At 45.8% G+C, this 21,218-nt stretch overlaps 1 protein-coding gene across 1 annotated transcript in view; it reads right to left on the bottom strand.

The window, feature by feature from the left end:
• Positions 1-20,870, bottom strand: part of IRF8 (interferon regulatory factor 8) — a 53,367-nt gene extending 32,497 nt beyond the window's left edge. The window contains exon 1 of the mRNA XM_073226966.1: positions 20,757-20,870. Within this exon, the coding sequence (XP_073083067.1) occupies positions 20,757-20,856 (100 nt within the window). The 5' untranslated portion in view covers positions 20,857-20,870. The remainder of the gene's footprint in view (positions 1-20,756) is intronic.
• Between the last annotated feature and the right edge of the window lie 348 nt (positions 20,871-21,218).

Here is a 21,218-nt window from a genome sequence, read left to right as displayed (position 1 = left end):
GGTTTTCTGTCTTTCTGCATCTATGGTGCCTCCTGCATAGAAGTCTAACAGTGGCATGTTGAGCATGCCCAGTGGGCTAGGACCGAGCCACAGAGAGGAGGGTAAGGGACACACTGGGAAAGGGACAGGAGCCACACTGAGAAGCACTTTCTGAGCCAGAACTGGCATGATGTGCTGGGCCACCAGACACAGCAGGGTCCCGGGCAGGGCTGGGGCACAGAGGGCAGTGTATTCCTTGGGAAGACTGTGGGGTGGGGATCCTCCTTGGGCACCTTTGTCTCAGGTTGGGGATAGGATAAAAGAACACACTGTGTCATTCAGAAAAGTTTCCCGTGGTGGCTGGCCTCCCCGACCATGACCCTGGGGGGTCCCCAAGATGCAGCTCTCCTTTCCTGGCTCGAAGCTTCAGCCAGCCAGCCAGCTGGGCAGTGTCTCATCCCTCACATGTATCTCTCCGAAACACAAGAGACTGTATGCAGAAAACATAAATTTTTCATATCCTCGATTTTGTTAAAATGTAGTTTCAGTGCTATGTACCTGCATAAACACCATACGAATACCACACTGGGAAAAAAATTGAAATTCTACCTCTGCAATATCCAAGCATCCCAAATGTCACGTGGGTCGGTCTCATGAGCGTGCCGAAACCTGCCCGACTGCGCACTTTAAAACGGCGCACTGTGTAGCATGCGAATCCTAAAGCAGAAGAAATGAAGAGGAAAGAGCATCGAATAGCAGTAGTGAGTCTGGGCTGGAAGCGCCTCAAGCTCAGGGTAACGGTCACGCATCCTGAGCCATTGAATGCCATGGTTTTCACCCAAGGTTTTCCACTTCTCTCTTTGGGTTCTGACTGCAGGAAATGTAAAAATTATGTCACCCAAAGGCACTGAGGTTGCCTGTCTCCTCGCTGTGTGGGTATCATCAGTAAAGGACAAAGAAGGAAAAAGAGAAGAGAAAATGCAAGGGCCCTTGGGCAGAAAGGAAGGTCGGGCAGCTCTGAGGAGGTGACATTTAAGTTGAGAACTTAAGAGCAGAGAAATGGGCCATGTGAGCCGGAGGGGAACAAGCATCCTGGCCACATGAAGTCATGTGGGTGAGAGTGGTTTCTGTAAACTATGAAGCTCCCAGCCAGCTCTGCCCCAGCAGGGGTTTCCAGTGTCTCAGGAGCAGGGGCAGGGGGCAGGGGAATGTGGGTGTCGAGCTTCAGACTGAGCTACATGAAACAGATCCCAAGCTGAGCGGCAGCATCCCACGCCTGTGGGAGTTTCCTCCTGGCAAAAGGCACTGGGTGTACATGGGAGAGATGTTAAGTTCTCTCCAGTCAGTGGCTTCCTGATCAGACAATTTTTGAGAGAGTTAAAAAAAAATGCACTTGTCAGCCCTCTACATAACTTTAATCCTGTTCAGAGGCATTTCCAAGTTGGGGGCACAGGTTGCATGGGGAATGCATCATTATTTTCAGTTTGCAAGCCAGGAATGCCGGCAAGTCACAGCAACAAAAAGCATGAAAGAGTGAAATTTTGACAGGATAAGATCAGTAATCCTCTAGGAAGATCATGTGGGTCTTAGCCTTTTTCATATCAAGGACCTCCTAGCTGGCTGAATTTTGACACCTCCAAAGAGATATGTCCACGTCCTAAACAGCAGGACCTGGGACTGTGACCTCATGTCAAAAAGGGGTCTTTGTGGATATCATTACATTAAGGATCTCAATGAGGTCATGCTGGATTTAGGGCCTCCTTATAAGAGGAGAGGACGTAGCCGCCCAAGAGGATACCCAAGGCTGCTGGCAGCTGCCAGGAGCTGGGAAAGATGCACGGAATGGATTCTTCTTCAGAGCCTGTTGGCATCTTGATCTCAGACCTCTGGCCTCCAGAATGGCAAGAGAGTAAGTTTCTGTTGTTTTCAGCCATCTGGTGTTTGGCAATTAGTTACAGCAGCCATGAGAAACTTATACAGATTCATTAGACAATCTGGTGAGACCTAATGGGCCCCTTGTCAAAAATGATGACTTTGAAGTGCCTAGGACTGAAAATCGTATTTAAGTTCACCTCTCTGTGGACCACGTGGGCCCCAGGTGAAGGTCTAGTGGAAACTTCTATGGCTGTCACTGGAGAATGTCTTGGGGCTTCTCCCTGTCTGGTAACAGAAGACACCCCAGGAACCCTGCTAATTTAGTGACTGCCCTGTATGAGAATCCCGTCAAAATAGCCACAGTTCAGGAGAGGGGCTGTGTGTCACTTGCAGGGTCCCACAGTGCTGCAGACCCAGCAGTGTCCTGAGGCTTCTTTCCCAGGAAATTCAGCCTGTAAAGCAATGCCTGGCTTCAGTGCCAAATGACTCATGTGAAATGTAAAGCCCTGAGCAATTACTTTTCACAGGGATGAAGGAATACAAGGCATTTCTATCACACATCCTCCATTTAGTCCCTTGTAAAAGGCACAAAAGCACTGCACCACGTTTACTTGTGGGAATAGGTGCGATGACACCGGGCTCTTCAGGAGGTCGGGCTGGCCCTCCAAGAGTCTGCTCAAACCCTAGCTCCTCAGCCTGCCGTGGGCCAGTGTTCCTCTCCCCACAACAGGGTCCAGTCCCCACGACAGAGGAAAAACTACTGTGGTGACCAGCCTTTCAATAAATACTGTTTTTGCTTCGAAAACATACAAGATAATATTGCTCTAAAATTACCACAGGATTCACCCTCAGGAACCCAAAACTACCAAATCATTAGCATCAAATCACAGTGTCCACAGATTTGTGTACTTAGTAGGAAAACTTGCACCCGTTGGTGTTAGTCAAACCAGGGGAAGATTGCTAGTTCAGAGAAAAAAAGAAAGAATTCCCAGGAGCAGTTGCCCAAATCAGTACTAGATCAGACTGAAGTGGGGGATCTAAAGATGCTCACCCTTTCCCCACCTTCAGAGAGCCGTGGCCTCAAAATGCCCCTGTAAGCCTCGCTGTGACAGCCAGACCAGGTAGGCAGGACAGCCACTGACTGAGCATCATGCTTCCATCTACCTCTACTTGTGTGACAAGGGGACAGAACCTGAAAGATAGGCCCCAAGATTTCCTACCCTGATCCCTGGGACTGTGGAGGTGATGAGAAACCGTACACTGAATATATTTTGTGACATGGCAAAGGGATTTTGCAGGAGATGAGTTGACTTTAGTGAATCAAAAGGGAGATTATCTGGGTGAGTCTAATCTAATCACATGAACCCATTAAAAGCAAAGAGTTTTCTCCAGCTGGTAGCAGAGGGAGAAGTCAGAAGGTCAAAGCATGAGGGGACCATGTGGAAAGCATGAGAAGGAATGTGGATGGCCTCTAGGAGCAAAGACTGGTCCTCAGATGACATCCAGCAAGGAAAGCGGGAACCTCAGTCCTACACAGGTAAGGAACTGCATTCTGCGAACAACCTGAATGAGCTTGGAAGCCAGGTCCTCCCCAGTCAGGTCTCCAAATGAGAACACAGCCCAACCAACACTGTGACTGCAACCTGTGAGACCCTGAACAGAGAGCCCGGTCAGGTCCACATTGTCTTCTGACCTACAGAACTGAGATGACAAATGCATATTGCTGGAAACCACTAAGTTTGTGGCAACTTGTCGTGTAGCATGGCTACTTCCTGTCTGCTCCCACTCCATCCAATGTGGCAGCCACTAGCCACATGTGGCCACTGAGCATTTGAAGTGTGGCTGGCGTGAATGGAGATGCTCTGTAAGTAAAAAAATACACCAGATTTTGGAGGCTCCGTATGAGAAAAAGTATAAAATATCTCATCAATAATTTTTATATTGATTATATGTTGAATTGATAAGGGATTAAATGAAATATATTATTAAAATTAGTTTCACTTGTTTCTTTTCACTTCTTTAATGTAGCTTCCAGAAAACTTTAAATTAAGTCTAGGGGTCACACTGCACTTCAACTGGACTCCCTCGATCCTCACCTCAACCCTGTGTTTTAGAGCTGACGGAGCCTCTGAAGAGCAAAGTGAGTTGTTCCAAGTCCCATGGTGAGGGAGCGGCAGAGCAGGGGTGGGGACCCGAGGCCACCAGAGCCCACGGTCCAGTCTCCACTGTGGAGAGGCCAATGAGCAACAAAAGTTTGTCGTTTCAACAGAGGCTACTAAAAAGGCCTTAAACCAGATAAATGACTTCAGAGGGGGACCAGACCGCAGGCCAGCCAACTTAGGGAAGTATTCTGGGGCAGTGGAGGGCCTTTCATTCCCCTGCACCTTCTGCTGCAGAACTGGCTCCGACAAGCCCAGGAAACCGGACCTTTTCTGTGAGTGAAAGACAGTCAGTAGGGAAATTTGGGGTTCTTGGTCTCCTTCTCCAGGATATCTAAGGACACATTATCAGAAAAGAAATGTTATGATCCATACAGTGTGCTTAATTTTTATGAATGTCTTCTCTAAGCCCTAAGCATTTGAATTACTAATAAGGAAGTAAAATGTGTCAGTTATCTTTATGTGAGTTCTACCCAAGATCCTTCCAAACACCAGAAACAAAATTTCAGTGCAGCCTGCCTGTCAGGGGCACATGCTGTGTCTTTGTTCCACTGTGGACACAGTCTGGGAACAGAAAGAACTTTGGCAGCCTGTGCTCCAGCCAGATGCAGAAAAAAGAGCAGGACACCCGTCCACTAGCCCTGAAAGCCAGTCCCTCGAGGGACAGGGCAGGGTCAGAAGTCATCCTCAACAACAGGAGAAACTGAGGGATATTTGCAAATACTGTGCAAGTGGCCATCTAAGGATGTGGCTCTGTCCCTCGTAATCACTTACTGTTCATCGTTTTGTTCTGTCCACTAATCCACAACACTGTCATATTTTGCCCTCCCTTAGTGTCCCATTTTGATTTATAGTCAACTATACTCCCTCTTAGACAAGTTTAACCCTTTTACAATTCAGTCTTCATTGTGTTGAGGATGCTAGGTTCTAAATTCCTCCCTTAGAAAAGTTATTCTAATTATTGTGCCTATCGTCAAGGATGCAGAGACGTGCCAAACACACCACCTTCCAGAAGACCTCCTGGGATTGTTCTTGAAGGTGGAGGTCAGGGGAGACTGAAAGGTATCAGTGGGGGATCTCCAGGGTCATGTTTTGAAATCCATTCTATACTTGGTTTTGACAATAACATGTGACACTGTTTTTACTTCTCAAAAAATCTTGCTCTAAAGATGCTGACCTTGCTGACATGGACTGCAGGTCCATTAAGGAACTAGGCTCCTTCCCTCACATCCCAGGATAAGCTGAGTGTGACCCGGGAGAATGCTTCCTTCTGAGTCACGTGAGCCAACAGGGGTGACTGTGGGTCGGGAAAAGACAAACTTTTGACACATTTGATAACTTTTCTCACGTTGGAAGTGAACCAAAATTCTTTGTTTATGAAAATCATAGCTGCGGCATTGAGCTTTTGCATATTTTAATTTCTATCAAGATTTTTTCCCCTGCCAGCATCTTACATGGCTAACTTTGGGTGCCTATGCCTGAGTCCAACCTCTGCATAGAAATAGAAAAGAGTGTTTGAATTCCCCAGACCCACTCCTCCCTTCTCCATTCCCCCAAACATGCGTCTTTCATGGATTTATGCTTTTTAAAAATTCATTGTCAGATTTGCATACACGTGTTCCTTGCAGCATAGTTGACACTAGCAAAAGGTGGAAACAATCCAAATGTCCATCAGTGAATGAATGGGTGAACAAACTGTGGGCTCTCCATACACGGGAATATTATTCAACCTTTAAAAATCATGAAATTCGACTCATGCTACAATATGGATGAACCATGAGGACATCATGTTAAGTGAAAGAAACCAGACAGGGAAGGACAAACACTGCACAGCTCCACTCACATGAGGGAGAAGCAAAAGGCAGATTCATGCGGCCAGAAAGTAGAACAGGCTACGAGGGCCCGGGGAGGACACTGCGGAGGGAGTGCTGGACGAGGACAGAGTTCAGCTGGGAAGGTGAGAAAGTTCTGGAGATGGATGGTGGTGACGGTGGCATGACTGCGAATGTACTTTACACCACTGAAGTGCACTTAAAAATGGTTAAAATGGTAAATTTTATGTTCTGTGTATTTAACCACACTGAAATTATTTTAAACATTTTCATCAACAGGAAAAAATAGCTGTACTCTTTAAATGATACCTATTGACTTTATGAAAATGAAAACTTTCCAATTCTGAAATGTTGAGTCAGCAGCTAACCAAGGAATGTAGGATGGTGAAAAAGCGAAATTACTATTTCCGTGAACTTATGAAGAAAAAAATAAGTAAAATAAAATGAACCTATCTTCCCCTCTGTTGGAGAATTAAGGGTTAGCATTTTCTATTAAAATTTTTTGAGGAGTTGCAAGAGACTATAAAGATAATTTCTATGTGATTCTGTAAATTGCTTGTTTTCATTTACTTATTCCTTTGTTTCCCTGCTCTCCACTATTGATTTACTTTAGGGTCGCTCCCTACTAAAATTGGCTTTACTTTATACAAAGATAAAAGATATTTATAGGAAATTTCCACGATGTAGGAAAGCCTAAGGGAAAAGGTAAAATTTTCCCAAAATTCAACCACCCAGTTAAACATCATCAACATGTGGTTAACATTTTTCAAACTCCTTGCTATTTAATGGATATATATAGGTAGCTTAGCTAGATAGATTAGAAGGATGGATAGACAGATAGATAGACAGACAGACAGACAGATGTGTATAATCGACCTAAAGTCACACAGAAAAGGTTCTGAAAACTGAACCATAGTGTAGCCCACCACCCATGCCCCAGACTGGCCACTGGGTGGTGTACATGTGGAGAGACAAGGTCATTACTAAACAGGCTTTGAAAACCAAGCCAACTTTAGAACCACAGCCCACAGAAGGTAAGCCAGTACTTTGCAGTCTGAATTTAACCAGACTGATAACCTGCTAAAACAGAAGAAGAAAAATTCTTCAGAGAAATTTAGCAGAAACACAGACTTCATAACATAATATTCAAAATGTGCAGGACGCATCCAAAATTACTGGACACACAAAGGATCAAGAAAATCTCAACAACTTTCAAACCCAAGATGACACAGATGTTGGAATTACCACAGCCTTTTAAAACAGCTATTAGAATCATGCTCCGTGAAGTATGGGTGAATGCTCACAGCATTCAGGATGCTCAGATAGAAGTTCTCAGCAAAAAAATAGAAACCATAAAAAATAGTTGAATAGAACTTTTAAAACTAAAAAATTCAATAACAGAAATAACACATGGCTCAATTAAAGAATAGATTAAATAAAGGAAACAACCAGTGAGCTTTAGAATAGACCAATAGGGATGATCTAATCTGAACGGCAGAGAGAAAAAAGGATTTTTAAAATGCACAGACAATATCAAATGGTCTAACATCCATGTCAGTTAAGTCCCAGGAGGACAAGAGAAAGAAATGGGTGAAGAAAAAGTATTCAAAGAAATAATAGTGGAAAACTGCCCAAATTTGGTGAAAGATACAAATTTACAGACTCAAGAAGTACAATCAGTCCTAAAGAAGATAAACCCAAAGAAATCCACACCCTGGCATATCATAATCATACTGGTGAAAACCAAAGATAAATGAAAAAATTCTTGAAGCACCCACAGAGAAGGCATACATTATACACAAGAGAACAATGATCTAAAATACTGAAGATTTCTCATCAGATACATTGGATGCCAGAAGACAGTAGAACATTTTTTAAGTGCTAAAAGAACATAGCTATAACCTATAATTCTATGTCCAGTAAAAATACCCTTCAGAAATAAGAGTGAAATAAAGATATTCTCAAGTGAAGTGAAAATAGAATTTGCAGCCAATAAAACCTTCAATAAAAGAAACACTAAGAAAGTTATTAAGGTGACAGAAAATGGTGACAGAGGGAAACCTGGAACTTCAGGAATAAGGGAAGAGCAACAGGATGGTAAATATAATAAATCATCTTCTTAAGTTCCTTCAACAATGAATGACTGTTGAAAGGAAAAAGCTTAACATTTCCTGACAGGGTTTTCGATGTATGTAGATACAATGCCTCTGACAAGTACAGCGTACAGGAGGGGAAGTGCGGGAATATCTATATCATATGTTTCCTTTTTCTTGAAGGGTAAAATAGTGAGTAAACTAGCAGTTATGTAGGGTTCACAGGGGCTAGGAGGAGAACGGGTATTGATAGTTAATGGGTACAGAATTCCTTTTGGGGGTACAAAACTGTTACAAACTTGAGTATGGGATGTCTTCACACCCAGTGAATATATTTAAAAAACACTGAATTGTACACTTTAAATGAATTTTATGGAGTATGAACTACTGCTCAATGAAACTATTTACCAGAGAAAGAAAGAAAGCTAGACTGACTCTGTTAACATCAGGCAAAATAGCTTCACAACAAAGAAAATTACCAAGGAGAAAGAGGAATGATACATGACAATAGGGGGTCAAGAAGCCACCAAGAATACAGAAGACCTGAAGAACACTAGCAACCGACTTGACCCAATTAACATTTATAGGGCGCTCCAGCCAATGACAGAGTATAGTTTCTTTTCAAGTATACATGGACTTTCATCGGATAGACCGTATCATATCCTGAGTCACATTACAAACCTTAAAAAGTTTAAAGTCATTGAAATCATACAAAGTATGTTCTCTGACCATAACAGAATGAAATACAAATTAATGGCAGAAAGATATTTAGAAAATCCCCCCAAATATTTGGGAATTAAACAACATACATCTAAATAATCCCTGGGTCAAAAAGTAAGTCACAAGGGAAATTATAAAATATTTTTAATGGAATGAAAATGAAAATACAACTCATCAAAATTTGTGGGATGCCAGGAAAGCAGTGTTTAGAGGGAAGTTTAGAGACAAATGCTTATATTAGAAAAGAAGACAGTTCCCAAATAAACAACCTGACCTTTCACCTTAAGAAACTAGAAAAAAAAAGAGGGGCAAATTAAACCCAACGCAAGCAAAGGAAGGAAATAACAAAGATAATAAAGACAGGTGCATGTATGAATTAAATTAAAATCAGAAAAATAATAGATCATATCAATAAAACCAAAAGCTGGTTCTTTGAAAACTATCAAGGAAATTGTTAAACCTCTGCCCAGACTCACCAAAAAAAAAAGAAAGAAAGAAGAAAGACAAAAATTACCAAAATAAGGGATATCATACAGATCCCAGAGACATTAAAAGGAGAATAAAACCATATTATAAGCAATTCTCTGATAAATATGACAACTTGGATGAAATTGTCCAATTCTTTCAAGGACACAGAAGACCAAAACTCCCTCAAGAAGAAATAGATAACCTAACTAATCATCTATCTATTAAAGAAAGTGAGTTTGTAGTTTTTAAAAACCTCCTAAGAAAGAAACCCCAAACCTGATGGTTTTACCAAACATTTAATAAAGAAATAATACAAATTCTACTAAGTTTCTTCCAGAAAATAAAAGATGAGGGAACATTCCTCAAGCCATCCTGTGCAGCCAGCATTACCTACTACCAAAATCAGAGAAAATCTACACTAGAAAGGAAAAACTACAGACCAGTACCCCACCAGTACCCCACAAATACAGACGCAGAAGCCCTCAACAAAGTACTAGCCAGTCTCAGGCGGCAGTAAGAACACACCGTCACCAGGTGGAGTTTACCCCTGGAATGCCAGCATTAGAAAATCAACCAGTACAAATCCCTGTATTCACAGACTCAAGAATAAAAATCACATTATTCTCTCAATGGCTGCAGGAAATGCATTTGACTAAATCTAACATCCCTTTATGACACACCAAAAAAAAAACCCTTAGCATTAGGGATATAAGGAAATCTCTCCAACTTGATAAAGGACATCTATCTACCAAACCCACAGCGAACATTATTGAAAAGAGCATGCTTTGCCCCCTAAATTCAGGAATAAGGCAAATACACCCAGTCTCACCCTACAGAGCAGAAAACTGCATCTTCCCAAAAGCCTGTACACAAAACTCAACAGCAGCTTTGTTCATCGTTGCTAAAACTCAGAAACAACTTCAATGTCCTTCAGTGGGTAACTAGATAAACTGTGGTGTGTTTGCTTCCATACAATGGTGTGAAACGAACTATTGATTACCCACAACGTGGATGGATCTCAGATACATTAAGAGAAGGAAGCCAGATATAAGAGGTTACATTCTGTAGGAGTCCACTTACATGTCCTGGACATGCAAAATGAGAGGGAGAGAGCAAAGCTCTGCGGCTGCCTCGGATTGGGGGTGGTGGGTGGGGTCTCACCGCAAACAGGGGGCTCAGGGAACTTGGCGGGATGCGCCTGTTCTGTACCCTGATGTGGACTGGTTGCCCAACTCCATGTATTTGTCAAAACATAAAGACCTATTCGCAAAAAAAAAAAAACGAATTCTACTTCTCTTTTGTAATGTAAAATGTTAATTTTTTGTAATGTAAAAAGTAAATTCTACTTTTATATAAATTTTAAAATAAATTTTGTAGAAGCTGACAAAACATGCACATTTCCCCATATGTCATCTTAAAGATAAATCTTAAAATAATTGTGTGTTTTTTAAAAAATGCTCATGGGTAATTTGCTTGGAACTGTATTAAATTACAGACAATTTATGGAGAATTGACATATTTTCAGTAGTAAGTCTTTCTCTCCAAGAAAAAGTCATCTTGTATGCCTTTTGATAGAATCTTTGATTTTCTTTTTTTTTTTTTTTTTACTTTGGGTCCTGAACATTTTTTGTGCAATTTTCCTGTTTTAATGCATTTTGTTGTTACTGTGAATGAAATTTCTATTTTATCCATTACAATTTTTGAATTATCGTTATTGATTTAGAAGGGAAATGTAGATTTCTGAGTACATGCTTTATAATCAGCCATCTCACTGACCTCCCCGATCGCTGCTAATGTCATTAATTAATACGATGACTCGGATGCTTACATCACCCACAAATAGTGACCTTCCCTTTTCCACCGTTCATATATCTGACTTCCCTTTTCTAATTACGATGACTAATGCTGCGAAAACAATATTAAGTAATTCCACTTTTATTTTCTAAACCCTTCCCACATACAGGACGTGAAACAGCTGCTCAGCCTCTTGTTCTCAAGTGTCATTTTTCACAGAAAGATAAGGAGCAGGGCCTGGCTGCACTTACTGGGCTACATTTCTCACAACAGTTTTCCAGTAATGAAAAAGTCATCACTCAGCAATACTGGAAATGCAAACGGAAAGAAAACAGATCCCTCCCCATCGTGCCAGTCAGCCAACCAGCTCCTTGTGCTGTCCTGCTCCCTTCCGTGGGCATCTGTGCAGTTTCCTAAGCTCGCCACCTAGGAAATGTGGGCTCTGAGGCAGAGAGCACTTCCTGGGTGCCACCCCGGCTCCTGACCTAGACGGTCCCCCGGCGCACGCCCACCTCGCCATCAGAAATGGGGGTTGAAAGAATTGCTACCAGGCCAAAATCAGCAACCAGCTCCTCTGTGGATGGATCCCGATGAGCCGTGGGAGCGGGCCCCTGTGCCTTACCCGCCCCAGAAAGTGACCCCGCTGGCAGGCGAGGGAACAGCTGGTGTGGCTGGGAGCCTGGCCGCATGCGGAGACCGAGCCGACGGTCAAGCCGCCAGAAAGCCCGTTGTCATGGACTAGCCGGGAGACCTCGGACCAATCAGCTCCCCTTAGCAAAGGGAACAGGTCAACGTTCTAAAGACACTTCCCACTCTAATTTCACAAATCTGCTTCTTCGGGAGACTGAGCAGCTGGCGTGGGGGTTGGGCCATCAGAGTCACATGAAGGAGAAGCCCAAGCCCCTCCAGGTTCTTCCAGACCATGAAGTCATCCCCTCCATGTGTTGGAAAGGACCACAGGGGTGACCTCACATAACTTCCCACCCTTTGCAGGAATCCCCTCCATAACACCCTTGACGGTTTCTTTGAATTATCCCAGAAATAAGAAATTTGCTATCTCAAAAAGCAGTTTGTTTTTTAACAGTTTGACATTTAGAAAACTTTTATGTTGAGACAAAATTAGTTGCAATTCAACATTCAGAAATGGAATGCACACAATTATCTTTTAGTTGACAGTGAATTCACCAGTATTAGGTGAATAGTAGTGGCGTTTAAAAAGAAATCCTTTGACCTGTGGCATGTTATCACCTGGCTTTAGGTAGACACAATCCATCCTGTAGAAATCTGTTCATAAGCGAGAAGCTCACAACCCCAGATTGTGTTCAAGAAGTCCCACTACAGTTGTTCTCTAATTTTAAAAAACTCTTTAAGATGGTGAGGGAAAAAAATAATTGAAGGAAAAACGGTTGAGTTAAAAAAAAAAAAAAAGATTATGAGTAAACTCTCACACTAGTCCAAAAGAAAACGGACGGACGGAAGTCAGTCAGCAGTGACATTTTGTTGCCATTCTGTTAAACACAGCGGGCGCACAATGAGAAGGTATTAGTTTTCCATGGCTGCTATAACAACTTACAAAAAACACAGTGGCTTAAAACAGCACACATTCATCACCCTACAGTCTGGAGGCCAGAAGCCCGTCCCAAGGGGCTAAAATCAAAGGGCTGGTTCCCTCTGGACGCTCCAGGGAGGACCCGATCCAGGCCTTTCCTGCTCCTGGAGGCGCCCGTTTTCCTCAGCTCGGGGCCTCCCACCCTCACAGCCAGCTGCACCCTCCGCCCTGCTGCCACAGCCCAGTCCCCTGGACTCCCTCCCACCTCCTTCTTCCATTAGCAGGACCTTCTGATTTCCTGGGCCAACCTGGGCAACCCAGGATACTCTCTCGTCTCATGGGCAGCTGATTGGCTGCCAACCTTGGTCCCCCTTCGCCGTGCCAGGTAGCATATGCAGAGGGCAGGGACTAAATGGACATCTTCAAGGGCCATAGGTCTATCTACAAGTATTTATGCAATCGCTGGTACCTGAGAACAAGATATAATCAGAGGAAGACAAGCGAGCGAGTGACCATCCTGTCCTCACTTCCACGGGCATCCGGGAGCTCTCGGGGACGCTGCCACTAGTTGGTTGTAACCTCTAAGCTCGTTGTCATCGCTGGTGGCTTTCCTCTGTGGGAGGGCCAGCCACACCTCTCTCAGCTTATCAGTCTGATAAAGGATTTGGCGAAGTTTCTATTCACTATAGGAATGAAAGGGGGAAGCCAACTTGAAAAAGGAAAAATTGAAAGGATTCAAGAAAGAGGGAGTGTGAAAGTGTGCGCTTGAGGAAGAGCAGAGAAAGGTGGGGAGCAGTGGAGAGAGCAGGCGAAAGGCCCGCGCCCCGCGCCCCGCGCCCCGGGGGCCACCGCTGCTGCGGGGAAGGGCATTCGCAGCATCAGTCCCCCAGCGGACACGCCCCTTTCCGGGGTGTATCAGACTGAACTCAGGCCCCAAACTGAGAAAACTGTCATTTAAAAATCGTAAGCAGCTTTAGTTCAGCAATGTGGTGTAGTTACAACTCATCAGGTAAGAGCACTAAACCTCAGAGAGCAAACATTGGGAGGAAGAAAGTGACAGAGCCCCGTTTCATCTCGAGGGGGTCTGACTCAGCCCTGTGTCCTTCCCATGGGTCTAAGGGGCAGTTCTCAAAGGCTGGTTCGGGTACAATGCCAGTCGGAGGTAGTCTTTGTAATTTGGAGATTAAATATCCTTTCTTTTATGAATAATGGCCCTACTATACGGTGGCTGGCTTTTCAATGACTCATTACAAAGTTCAAGTATCCACTCCCTGACACATACAGTATTTTTTTTTTCCTACTGGTCTTGGAAACACAAAGAGTAGGCAGTGCTAGGCAACAGCACCCACGATGAAAAAGACAAGAGTCGGAGGCAGAAAACGATGAGACGATCGGTATGTCTATGCATTTGATACAGGCCAAATGGACAGGAAAGCATGGTTTTATGGTCGTGAGAATGTATGTGCCTTTTTATCTCTTTTCTCCTTACATACAGCACGGTGTGCATCCCCTCACACAAGATGGAAATGTGAGAATAAACAAGTTGTCTAACATGAGATTATCTACATCTGATGAAGGTCTATACGCCAGGAACAGAAATTCACTGAGGTGCACTAATGCCAGACATTTGAATAACCAAAGAAAATTTAAGATATTCCTGGGAATGGACAGTGACAGGGAGACCTGTATTTGAAACCAGAAGCTGACTTCCCACATTTGAGTCAGGTTGTCATTGAGCTGGGAGTTGTATAAGGAAGAAATGCAAAAATAGCTGCAAGGTAATATATTTCAGATTGTTATACCTTATTCTCAAAGGTCTTAGGCCATTTTGACCATTTGTTTCCATAAGTTGCCGTATTTAAATTGGACCCCACTATGAATGCTTTCAGCTAAAGCACACTACAGCTGTGCAACAATAGACCATAGTCTCCCAGACAAACACGTCAGCTGATAAAGTATGAAAGTGTTTTCATGAGAGGCACTGTGCTTTAATATTATTTTTTCTAGTAAAATCAGAACAGCATAGCATCTAGAAACAGATCCACATAGACATGGCCGATTGATTTCCTGCAAAGGTACCAAGGCAATTTAATGAGGAAAGAATAATCTTTTCAACTAATGGTACTAGAACAACTGGGCATCCATAAAGGAAAAAAGTGAACCATGCCTCTTTTGTCATACACAAAAATAAACTCAGAATAGGTCTAAGACATAAGTGTATGGGATAAAACTATAAAGCTTCTAGAAAACATAGAAAATCTAAGTGATCTTGGTTTAGGCAAAAACTTCTTTAAAAGGACACAAAAGAGCATAAACTATAAAAGAACTATTTAATAAGTTGGACTTCATCCAAATTTTTAATTTTGCTCCTAAAATGACACTGTTAAGAAAATGAAAAGGCAAGCCACCAAAACATATTTGTAAAACATGTATCTGACAAAGGACTTATATCCAGAATATATAAAGAATCCTTATTACTCAAGAATAAGAAAACAATCTCGTTTTTAAAAATGGTCAAAGGATCCGAACAGACTTTTATCAGAGAAGACACAGAGATGGCAAATAAACAAGTGAAAACATCATTAGTCGGTAGGGAAACACAAATGAAAGTTACAAAGTGATACTCTTATATGGTCATTAGAATGGTTAAAATTACAAGACCGTCGATACCAAGTGCTGGAAAAGATGTGGAGGAACTGGAACTTCGTGATAGCCAGTGGGAGCACAAAACAGTGCAGACACTTTGGAAAAGTCTGGCAGTTACTTGAAAAAATTAAACATATACTTAACATGACCCAGCAATTCCACTCAGATGTGTTTACCACAAAAACAGGGGACATATGCCCACATTCATCCCTGCAAATGAATGTTTACAGAAGCTTTATTCAGAGTCTCAAAACCTGGAACCAACCGAGTGTGCCCTTACTGGGTGAACAGACAAGCACACCGTGGTGTCTGCACAGCAGGGACAGGTCTCGGCGGGAGAGGGACAAACTGCTGACGCACACACAGAAGCACTAAGCTTAAGGGGGAGACAGCAAGCCTGCCCGCTGTGAGAAAGCGTGTGTACACGATTACAGAAAGGCCACACCACAGTGACAGAAAGCAGATGGGTGTTGCCAGGGAGCTGGGGAGCGGGGGACGCTCACCAGAGAGACATGAGAGAACTCAGGTAGCAGAAACGTTTTGTCACAGTCGCAGGGGGTGCCCACTGTACCATTTGTCAAAACCCACGGAAGTGCACTCAGAGCAGTGGACTTCACTGTCCATAAATGATTCACTGGCAGCTGCCCCTGGAAAAGCATGCGGAGTCTCTAATAAAGGGCGAGTCCGGACACCGGCGTCACCGGGAGACAGCCAGGGGAAGTAAGCCTTCAGTTTCATTTTGCCAGAGGATTCCTCTAAATTTAAGTGAGTGAAAGCAAAACATTGTGTAGAATTTTCAGAGTTTTCCTGATGCCTCCCCCGCCCCCAGGCCCCAGCCGGAGCACTGCAGCTCCCCCAGCATGTGGCCTGAGGCTCTCGGTTTTCCTTCTGAGCAGAGGGGTTGGAGCCCGTACTCACAAGAAGTTGTTCTCAGCTTTGTACTTTCCAAGCTGGGTTCCCCAGTGGACAGCCTGGACCTGTAGACCCTCGGTCATCTGGGTAGGCTCACACCAACCCTCATCCTTCATTTGCTGGTGACACCTAGCTAAAATCGACAACAGGTGTAGTCTGGAAGAGAGAGGGGTCCCCGTGGACCATCACGGGATGGCGCATGCGGAAGGGCCCGGCTCAGAGCTCAGCTCCTGGGCAGTTCTGGCCTGTGAACGGAGCTTGGTAAACTCCGGCACTGGGCCTAGCTCCCTCCCCCACTGCCCGTCCCCACCAGGTGCTGTCCGTGTGACCCAGTCCACCAGGAGACTTCTGCCGCCACCACTCCACTCCTACAGCCTCCCTGGAGATCGTCAGGGCCTCTTGCTCTTCCCCACAAATGCCCACAGCCCCTGAGACCCGACCCCGGTCCTGGAAGACCAGACTGCACGCTCCCCTCACTGAGGGCTCCTGCCCCAGCTTCTCCTCCTAGCTCTGTAGAGGCCAGGTCCTCCGGTTCCGCCTAGGAAGGCCCAAGTGGGACGAGGCAGAGAGGCCTACCTGGTTTCTCTGTGCTCCACCTGCACCAGATTCCACCAGGGCTAGAAAACAGCCTGTGTGGACCTGAGGCCTCAAAGGCCAGTTCATGGCCAGCAAGATGCCATCGTCAGCGGTGAGGGACAGGTTGGTGAATGTGCTCAGCAAGGCCAGGCAGGGGTGAGTGGTCACCCACAGAGACCCTCCTCAGCCAGCACAGGGCGCTGCGTCGCCATCAGAGGGAACTCTGGACGGGGACCATCCACAGGGAGGCAGCCTGGGATGTGTGGCCTCCCAAGGAGCCAATGACCGATGCCCTCCTCTCCCGCTTAGGCAAGGGGAGATCGGAAGGGGAGCTACGCACGGAAAAGATCGAAATCGGAGCCCGGAGCCCCAACATAACTTTTCCATTTCCACAGTTCATCCAAAGGCCACCTCATGCACAAGGAAAAAGTGAGCCTTCCCACTGGAGCAGTTTCCGGGCACATGAAGCTCTTCCTCGGAGCCAGGCCCAGACAGCCGCATCCCTTCCCTCCAGCCGCAGCCGTCCCTGGCATCATGTCAAGGCTTCTGTTGATATTTGAGGCGGATCCCTCTCTGTGTGGGGTGTCCTGTCCAGAGGAGCGGGCTGGGCAGTGTCTCCGGCCTCTGTCCCTGGATGACAAACCGTTCATCCCCCAACGGTAACCAATAAAAATGTCTCCAGATGTGACGCGGTGTCCCCTGGGGGAGTCGTCCCAGGTAGAACCGCTGGTTTGCGTGCCTTCCTTCAGCTCTCTTCCACTCCACCCACCAGCCTGCAGACCTGCCCCCAAACTGCAGCCGCCCCTTGGCCCCGTCCATCAGGGGTCCGGCGTGAGAGCCCTCCCATGTGAGACGCCCCAGAGCGGGGTCCCTGGAGAGGATAGTGGCTCCTAAAAAGGCCAAGTGCTGTTGGCCCTGGGTGAGTGCCAGCCCAGCAGGGAGCAGCCTAGACCTGCCTACAAGGTACCACCCAATGTTCCTCAGGACCAGCTGGGGACCTTCCAGCTTGAGGACACCCACCCTTCACCTGCCAATGCCCAGGCCTGCCAGAAGGTCTAAAGGACAAAAACTCCTCAGAAGGGTCCTTCCCCACCCATCTCTAAGTCTCAGAGTAGCAGGATTCACGAGAACCTGATATGAAAGGAAACTTGAGTTATTCGGCACCACTTCCCATCAGCAGGAAACTGGGGGAGCCCCTGGGGCTGCCTGAGTCACAGATGTGGTGGCTCCCCAAAGACATCGAGAGTGATACCTGTCAGAAGCACCTGCCATACAGACAGAAACTCGGTCTTCAAACCTCTTGGCCCCTGGTTTTTCCCACTGCCTCTCTTGGGGGTAAAGACAAACTGGGCGTGGCCATACTTCCTGGCTCTGAATGGGACGTAATGCCTGAGCTTGTTAAGTATCACCTATTGCTGTGTTCCTGCCTCAGGTGATCTATGACAACCAGAATGTAAGTTTCTCGAGAACTCACACTTCCACGTGCCCCATCTCGTGGGCACATGGCAGACATTCATGTCATAAACCTGAATGTGGTGATGCTGGTACAACTTGGCCTTCAAGGTGGAAAGGGTGGGCTGTAAGTTCTCTCTGCAGACAGTAGTCCCTAGTGGGGGGGGGTGAGGGTCGGGTTTGGGACACACAGCCCTCAGGGCACTCAGGCTCATGCCGGTCCTTGTCTGCCCCTCCTCTTCTGCCACATGTTGCATGACATCAGATTAAAATCAGTCACTTGAAGGAAAGTACATTTCATTTATCTGGGCCTGGTGAGAATGTTCTGGATGCTCTGGAGGTACTTAAGTTCCTCCACTCCCACCTCTGAATTGCCCACCTCAGTGCACAGTGGGAGGTCCCACCCACCCTACAGACAACGCAGGAGAAGCACAGCGTCTCTAGGCAAACAGCACGCCTGGTGGAACACCGCTCTGCCTCCCCACGCTCAGCTCCATGTGCAGCAGCTGACGCGGCCAGAGGAGAAACGCAGCCATGCCGACCGGCCTCCCTCCTCATCAGGCCCTTGACCCTCATCCAGGCCCCACTGTCCAGTGGCTGCACCCACTTCTCTATCCTTCCCTCTCCTGGACCCTTCTCTCATACATGCTCTCTCCCCAAGCCTCCAGTACCCCTCTGATGTTATCCCTATTTCACTGAGAAAGCAGAAGTAACCAGAAGAGAAGGTGCATGGCCTCTTAGCCAGGAGTCAAGGTTTGCTGCAGTCAGGGTCTTCACAGAGGGTTTACTTCTCCAGCGCCCAGTTCACCAGGCCCAGCACTGCCCACAGCATGATGTCACGTGAGGAGGCCACAACGCTTACCTAAGTGTGTCACCCCGAGACTAGCTGGAAAGTCCCTGGTCTTAGAATATGGGGTTGGTGATTTTTCCTCTCTAATTGAAGAAATGCACAGCTTATAACTGCATAGAAATGAATAAAAGGAGAGAAATGTCCAATTTGAGGATAATTCAACCAACCTTCCTTTATAGGTCCCAGGAATAGAGGCATGAACGAGAAGGCGGTTTCCAAAACAGTGGAAAGATTGACATGAAATGCATACCTACAGGATTACAAATCATGGAGATCCTGTGAAGGAAAGAAGCAAGGAGAGGATTGGGAAAGGGAGAGAGAAAGAATAAGCCTGTCATTAGATTAGGGAGACTTCTGGAAAATGCATGATATGCCAGGAAGTCCCACGGGATGTCGCAGCAGCATGCTGTCTCAGAAAACAAAATCAGGAGTCTTGGGTTCAAGTTCTGCCTCTGCCAAGAATTGGCCACATCATCGAAGCAGATTGCTAGAATGATGACTCAGCTTCCTGGGCCCGCCCTCCTTGGTCGCATGGCTTTGCTGCTCTTTCCATCAACAAGTGGCATCTTATTTCCCCACTCCTTCTGGAAGGGCCTTGTGACTAATGGAATGGAGCAGAAGTGACTTGTGACTTCCAAGGAGAGGCAGTCAGACACTCTTGGAACACACTTGCCGTCATTTGAAGGTGCCTAGGATGAAAGGCTTCTCAGCTGGCCGCTGCCACACAAGGGAGCCCAGGAGAGACCAGCCGAAGAAGCCCAGCCCACCCACAGAATCGTGAGGAGGAGTAAGTCGTCCCTGTTTTAAGCTTCTGAGTCTGGGGATAGTTTGTTATGCAGCAACGCTGACTGCTACATCACTCTAGTGTGTTCGTTCTTCATCAGAGCATCTGTTTCATTATCTAAAACATGAGTTTGAATCGGCCACTAATACTCTGAAGGTACATTGATAAACAAAGCAGTGGGAAGATGCTGTCAAAGAGAGGGGGCGGCACCTCCTCCAGTGTGTCTACAGTTGGTGCCAATCCAGAGATGCTTATGAGGAGGGCCATGGGTCCACTCCAGCTGCACCCTCAGAAGCATGAGGTTCAGTATCAGAGACAGGTAAGCCCTGCCATTGAGAGTGTAGTCCTCAGACCTGTGCTCATGTCCCACCTCCGCCATACCAGCTGTGTGCCCTTACTCAAAAGTCCCTTCCATCACCCTGAGCCTGCCTTCTCCTTTGCAAACCGCAGATAGAAACAACCACCTCAAAGAGCTGTTGCAAAGATTAAGTAGGATATGTGTCTAGCAGGCACTGGAAATGTCAGTTACAATATGCATACTCCAACACAGAGGCGCATGAGGTGACACCTTCAACAGCAGGGAGAAAGAACCATCACGGGAAGCAGAGGACGAGAAGTCAGGTGATTTTGATCATGCCTACAACCTACATGATCAGCGCTTTCACGTGCAGGGGCTTGAGGCAAACCGTACAGTTCACAGAGGCAAGGCAGGCGGGGGAACTGGAGGCTGGCCCTCCCTCGTTTCACACGGATGAGTGCAAACATTGTGAGTTACCGCGCAAGACGCCTATGTTGGCTGCAAATTCCTCAGGCCATAAACCAAGGACTCTGGGCTCCCCATCTAAGCAGAGGGTACTTTTGAGAGCAGCAGGACTGGGTCACTGTTACCTCCCAGGGTTTGGGTCATTCTATTTTTTCCTACTCCTTCTCTAAACTCTGAACTTCCCCATCGTACAATCTCCCTGATTGACCTCTGACTTCAGGCTCATTCGCAGAAGTGTTTAGGCTCTCCATGCTGAAAGCCTCTTTCTCTAGAGTAAATATTTAATTACCCCTTCGATTCCTACCTTTTCTGTCTCTCTGGTGAAGCCACACAGAAGCTAGAAGTGCTTCCTCATAGCATTTAACTCCCAGATGATAGCTGCCCCCGAGGGCACGAGGCTCCATCTCTCCATCTCAACGCACGCAGGTTGTGAAATCCAGGGCGTAGAGGGATGTTCAGAAAATAGCTTCTTGAACAGGGTTTCCTTCCTGTGGCCCATTTCATGTAGACATGTCACAATTGCAGGGGGAAAAAAATAAGAGGTCAAAAAAATACACTGGATTTGCTGAAAAAGTTATTTCTTGTAAAAGCTTCTCCCTTCCACTTAGGGAGGACGTGAACAAGCAGATTCCCCTTGGTTTCCTAAATTTGTGAAGGTAAAGAAAACCCTCAGCAAGGGTGCTGTGCCTAAGCCAGCAACCCTCTGCCCATCCTAGGAATGAACATAACATGGAGGGTCGATCAGATCACACCCCAGGATTCAGCA

This window comes from Manis javanica, chromosome 17 (genome assembly GCF_040802235.1).
Source record: "Manis javanica isolate MJ-LG chromosome 17, MJ_LKY, whole genome shotgun sequence".
In the NCBI taxonomy this organism is placed as follows: domain Eukaryota; kingdom Metazoa; phylum Chordata; class Mammalia; order Pholidota; family Manidae; genus Manis; species Manis javanica.
This window is presented reverse-complemented; position numbering and strand designations above follow the sequence as displayed.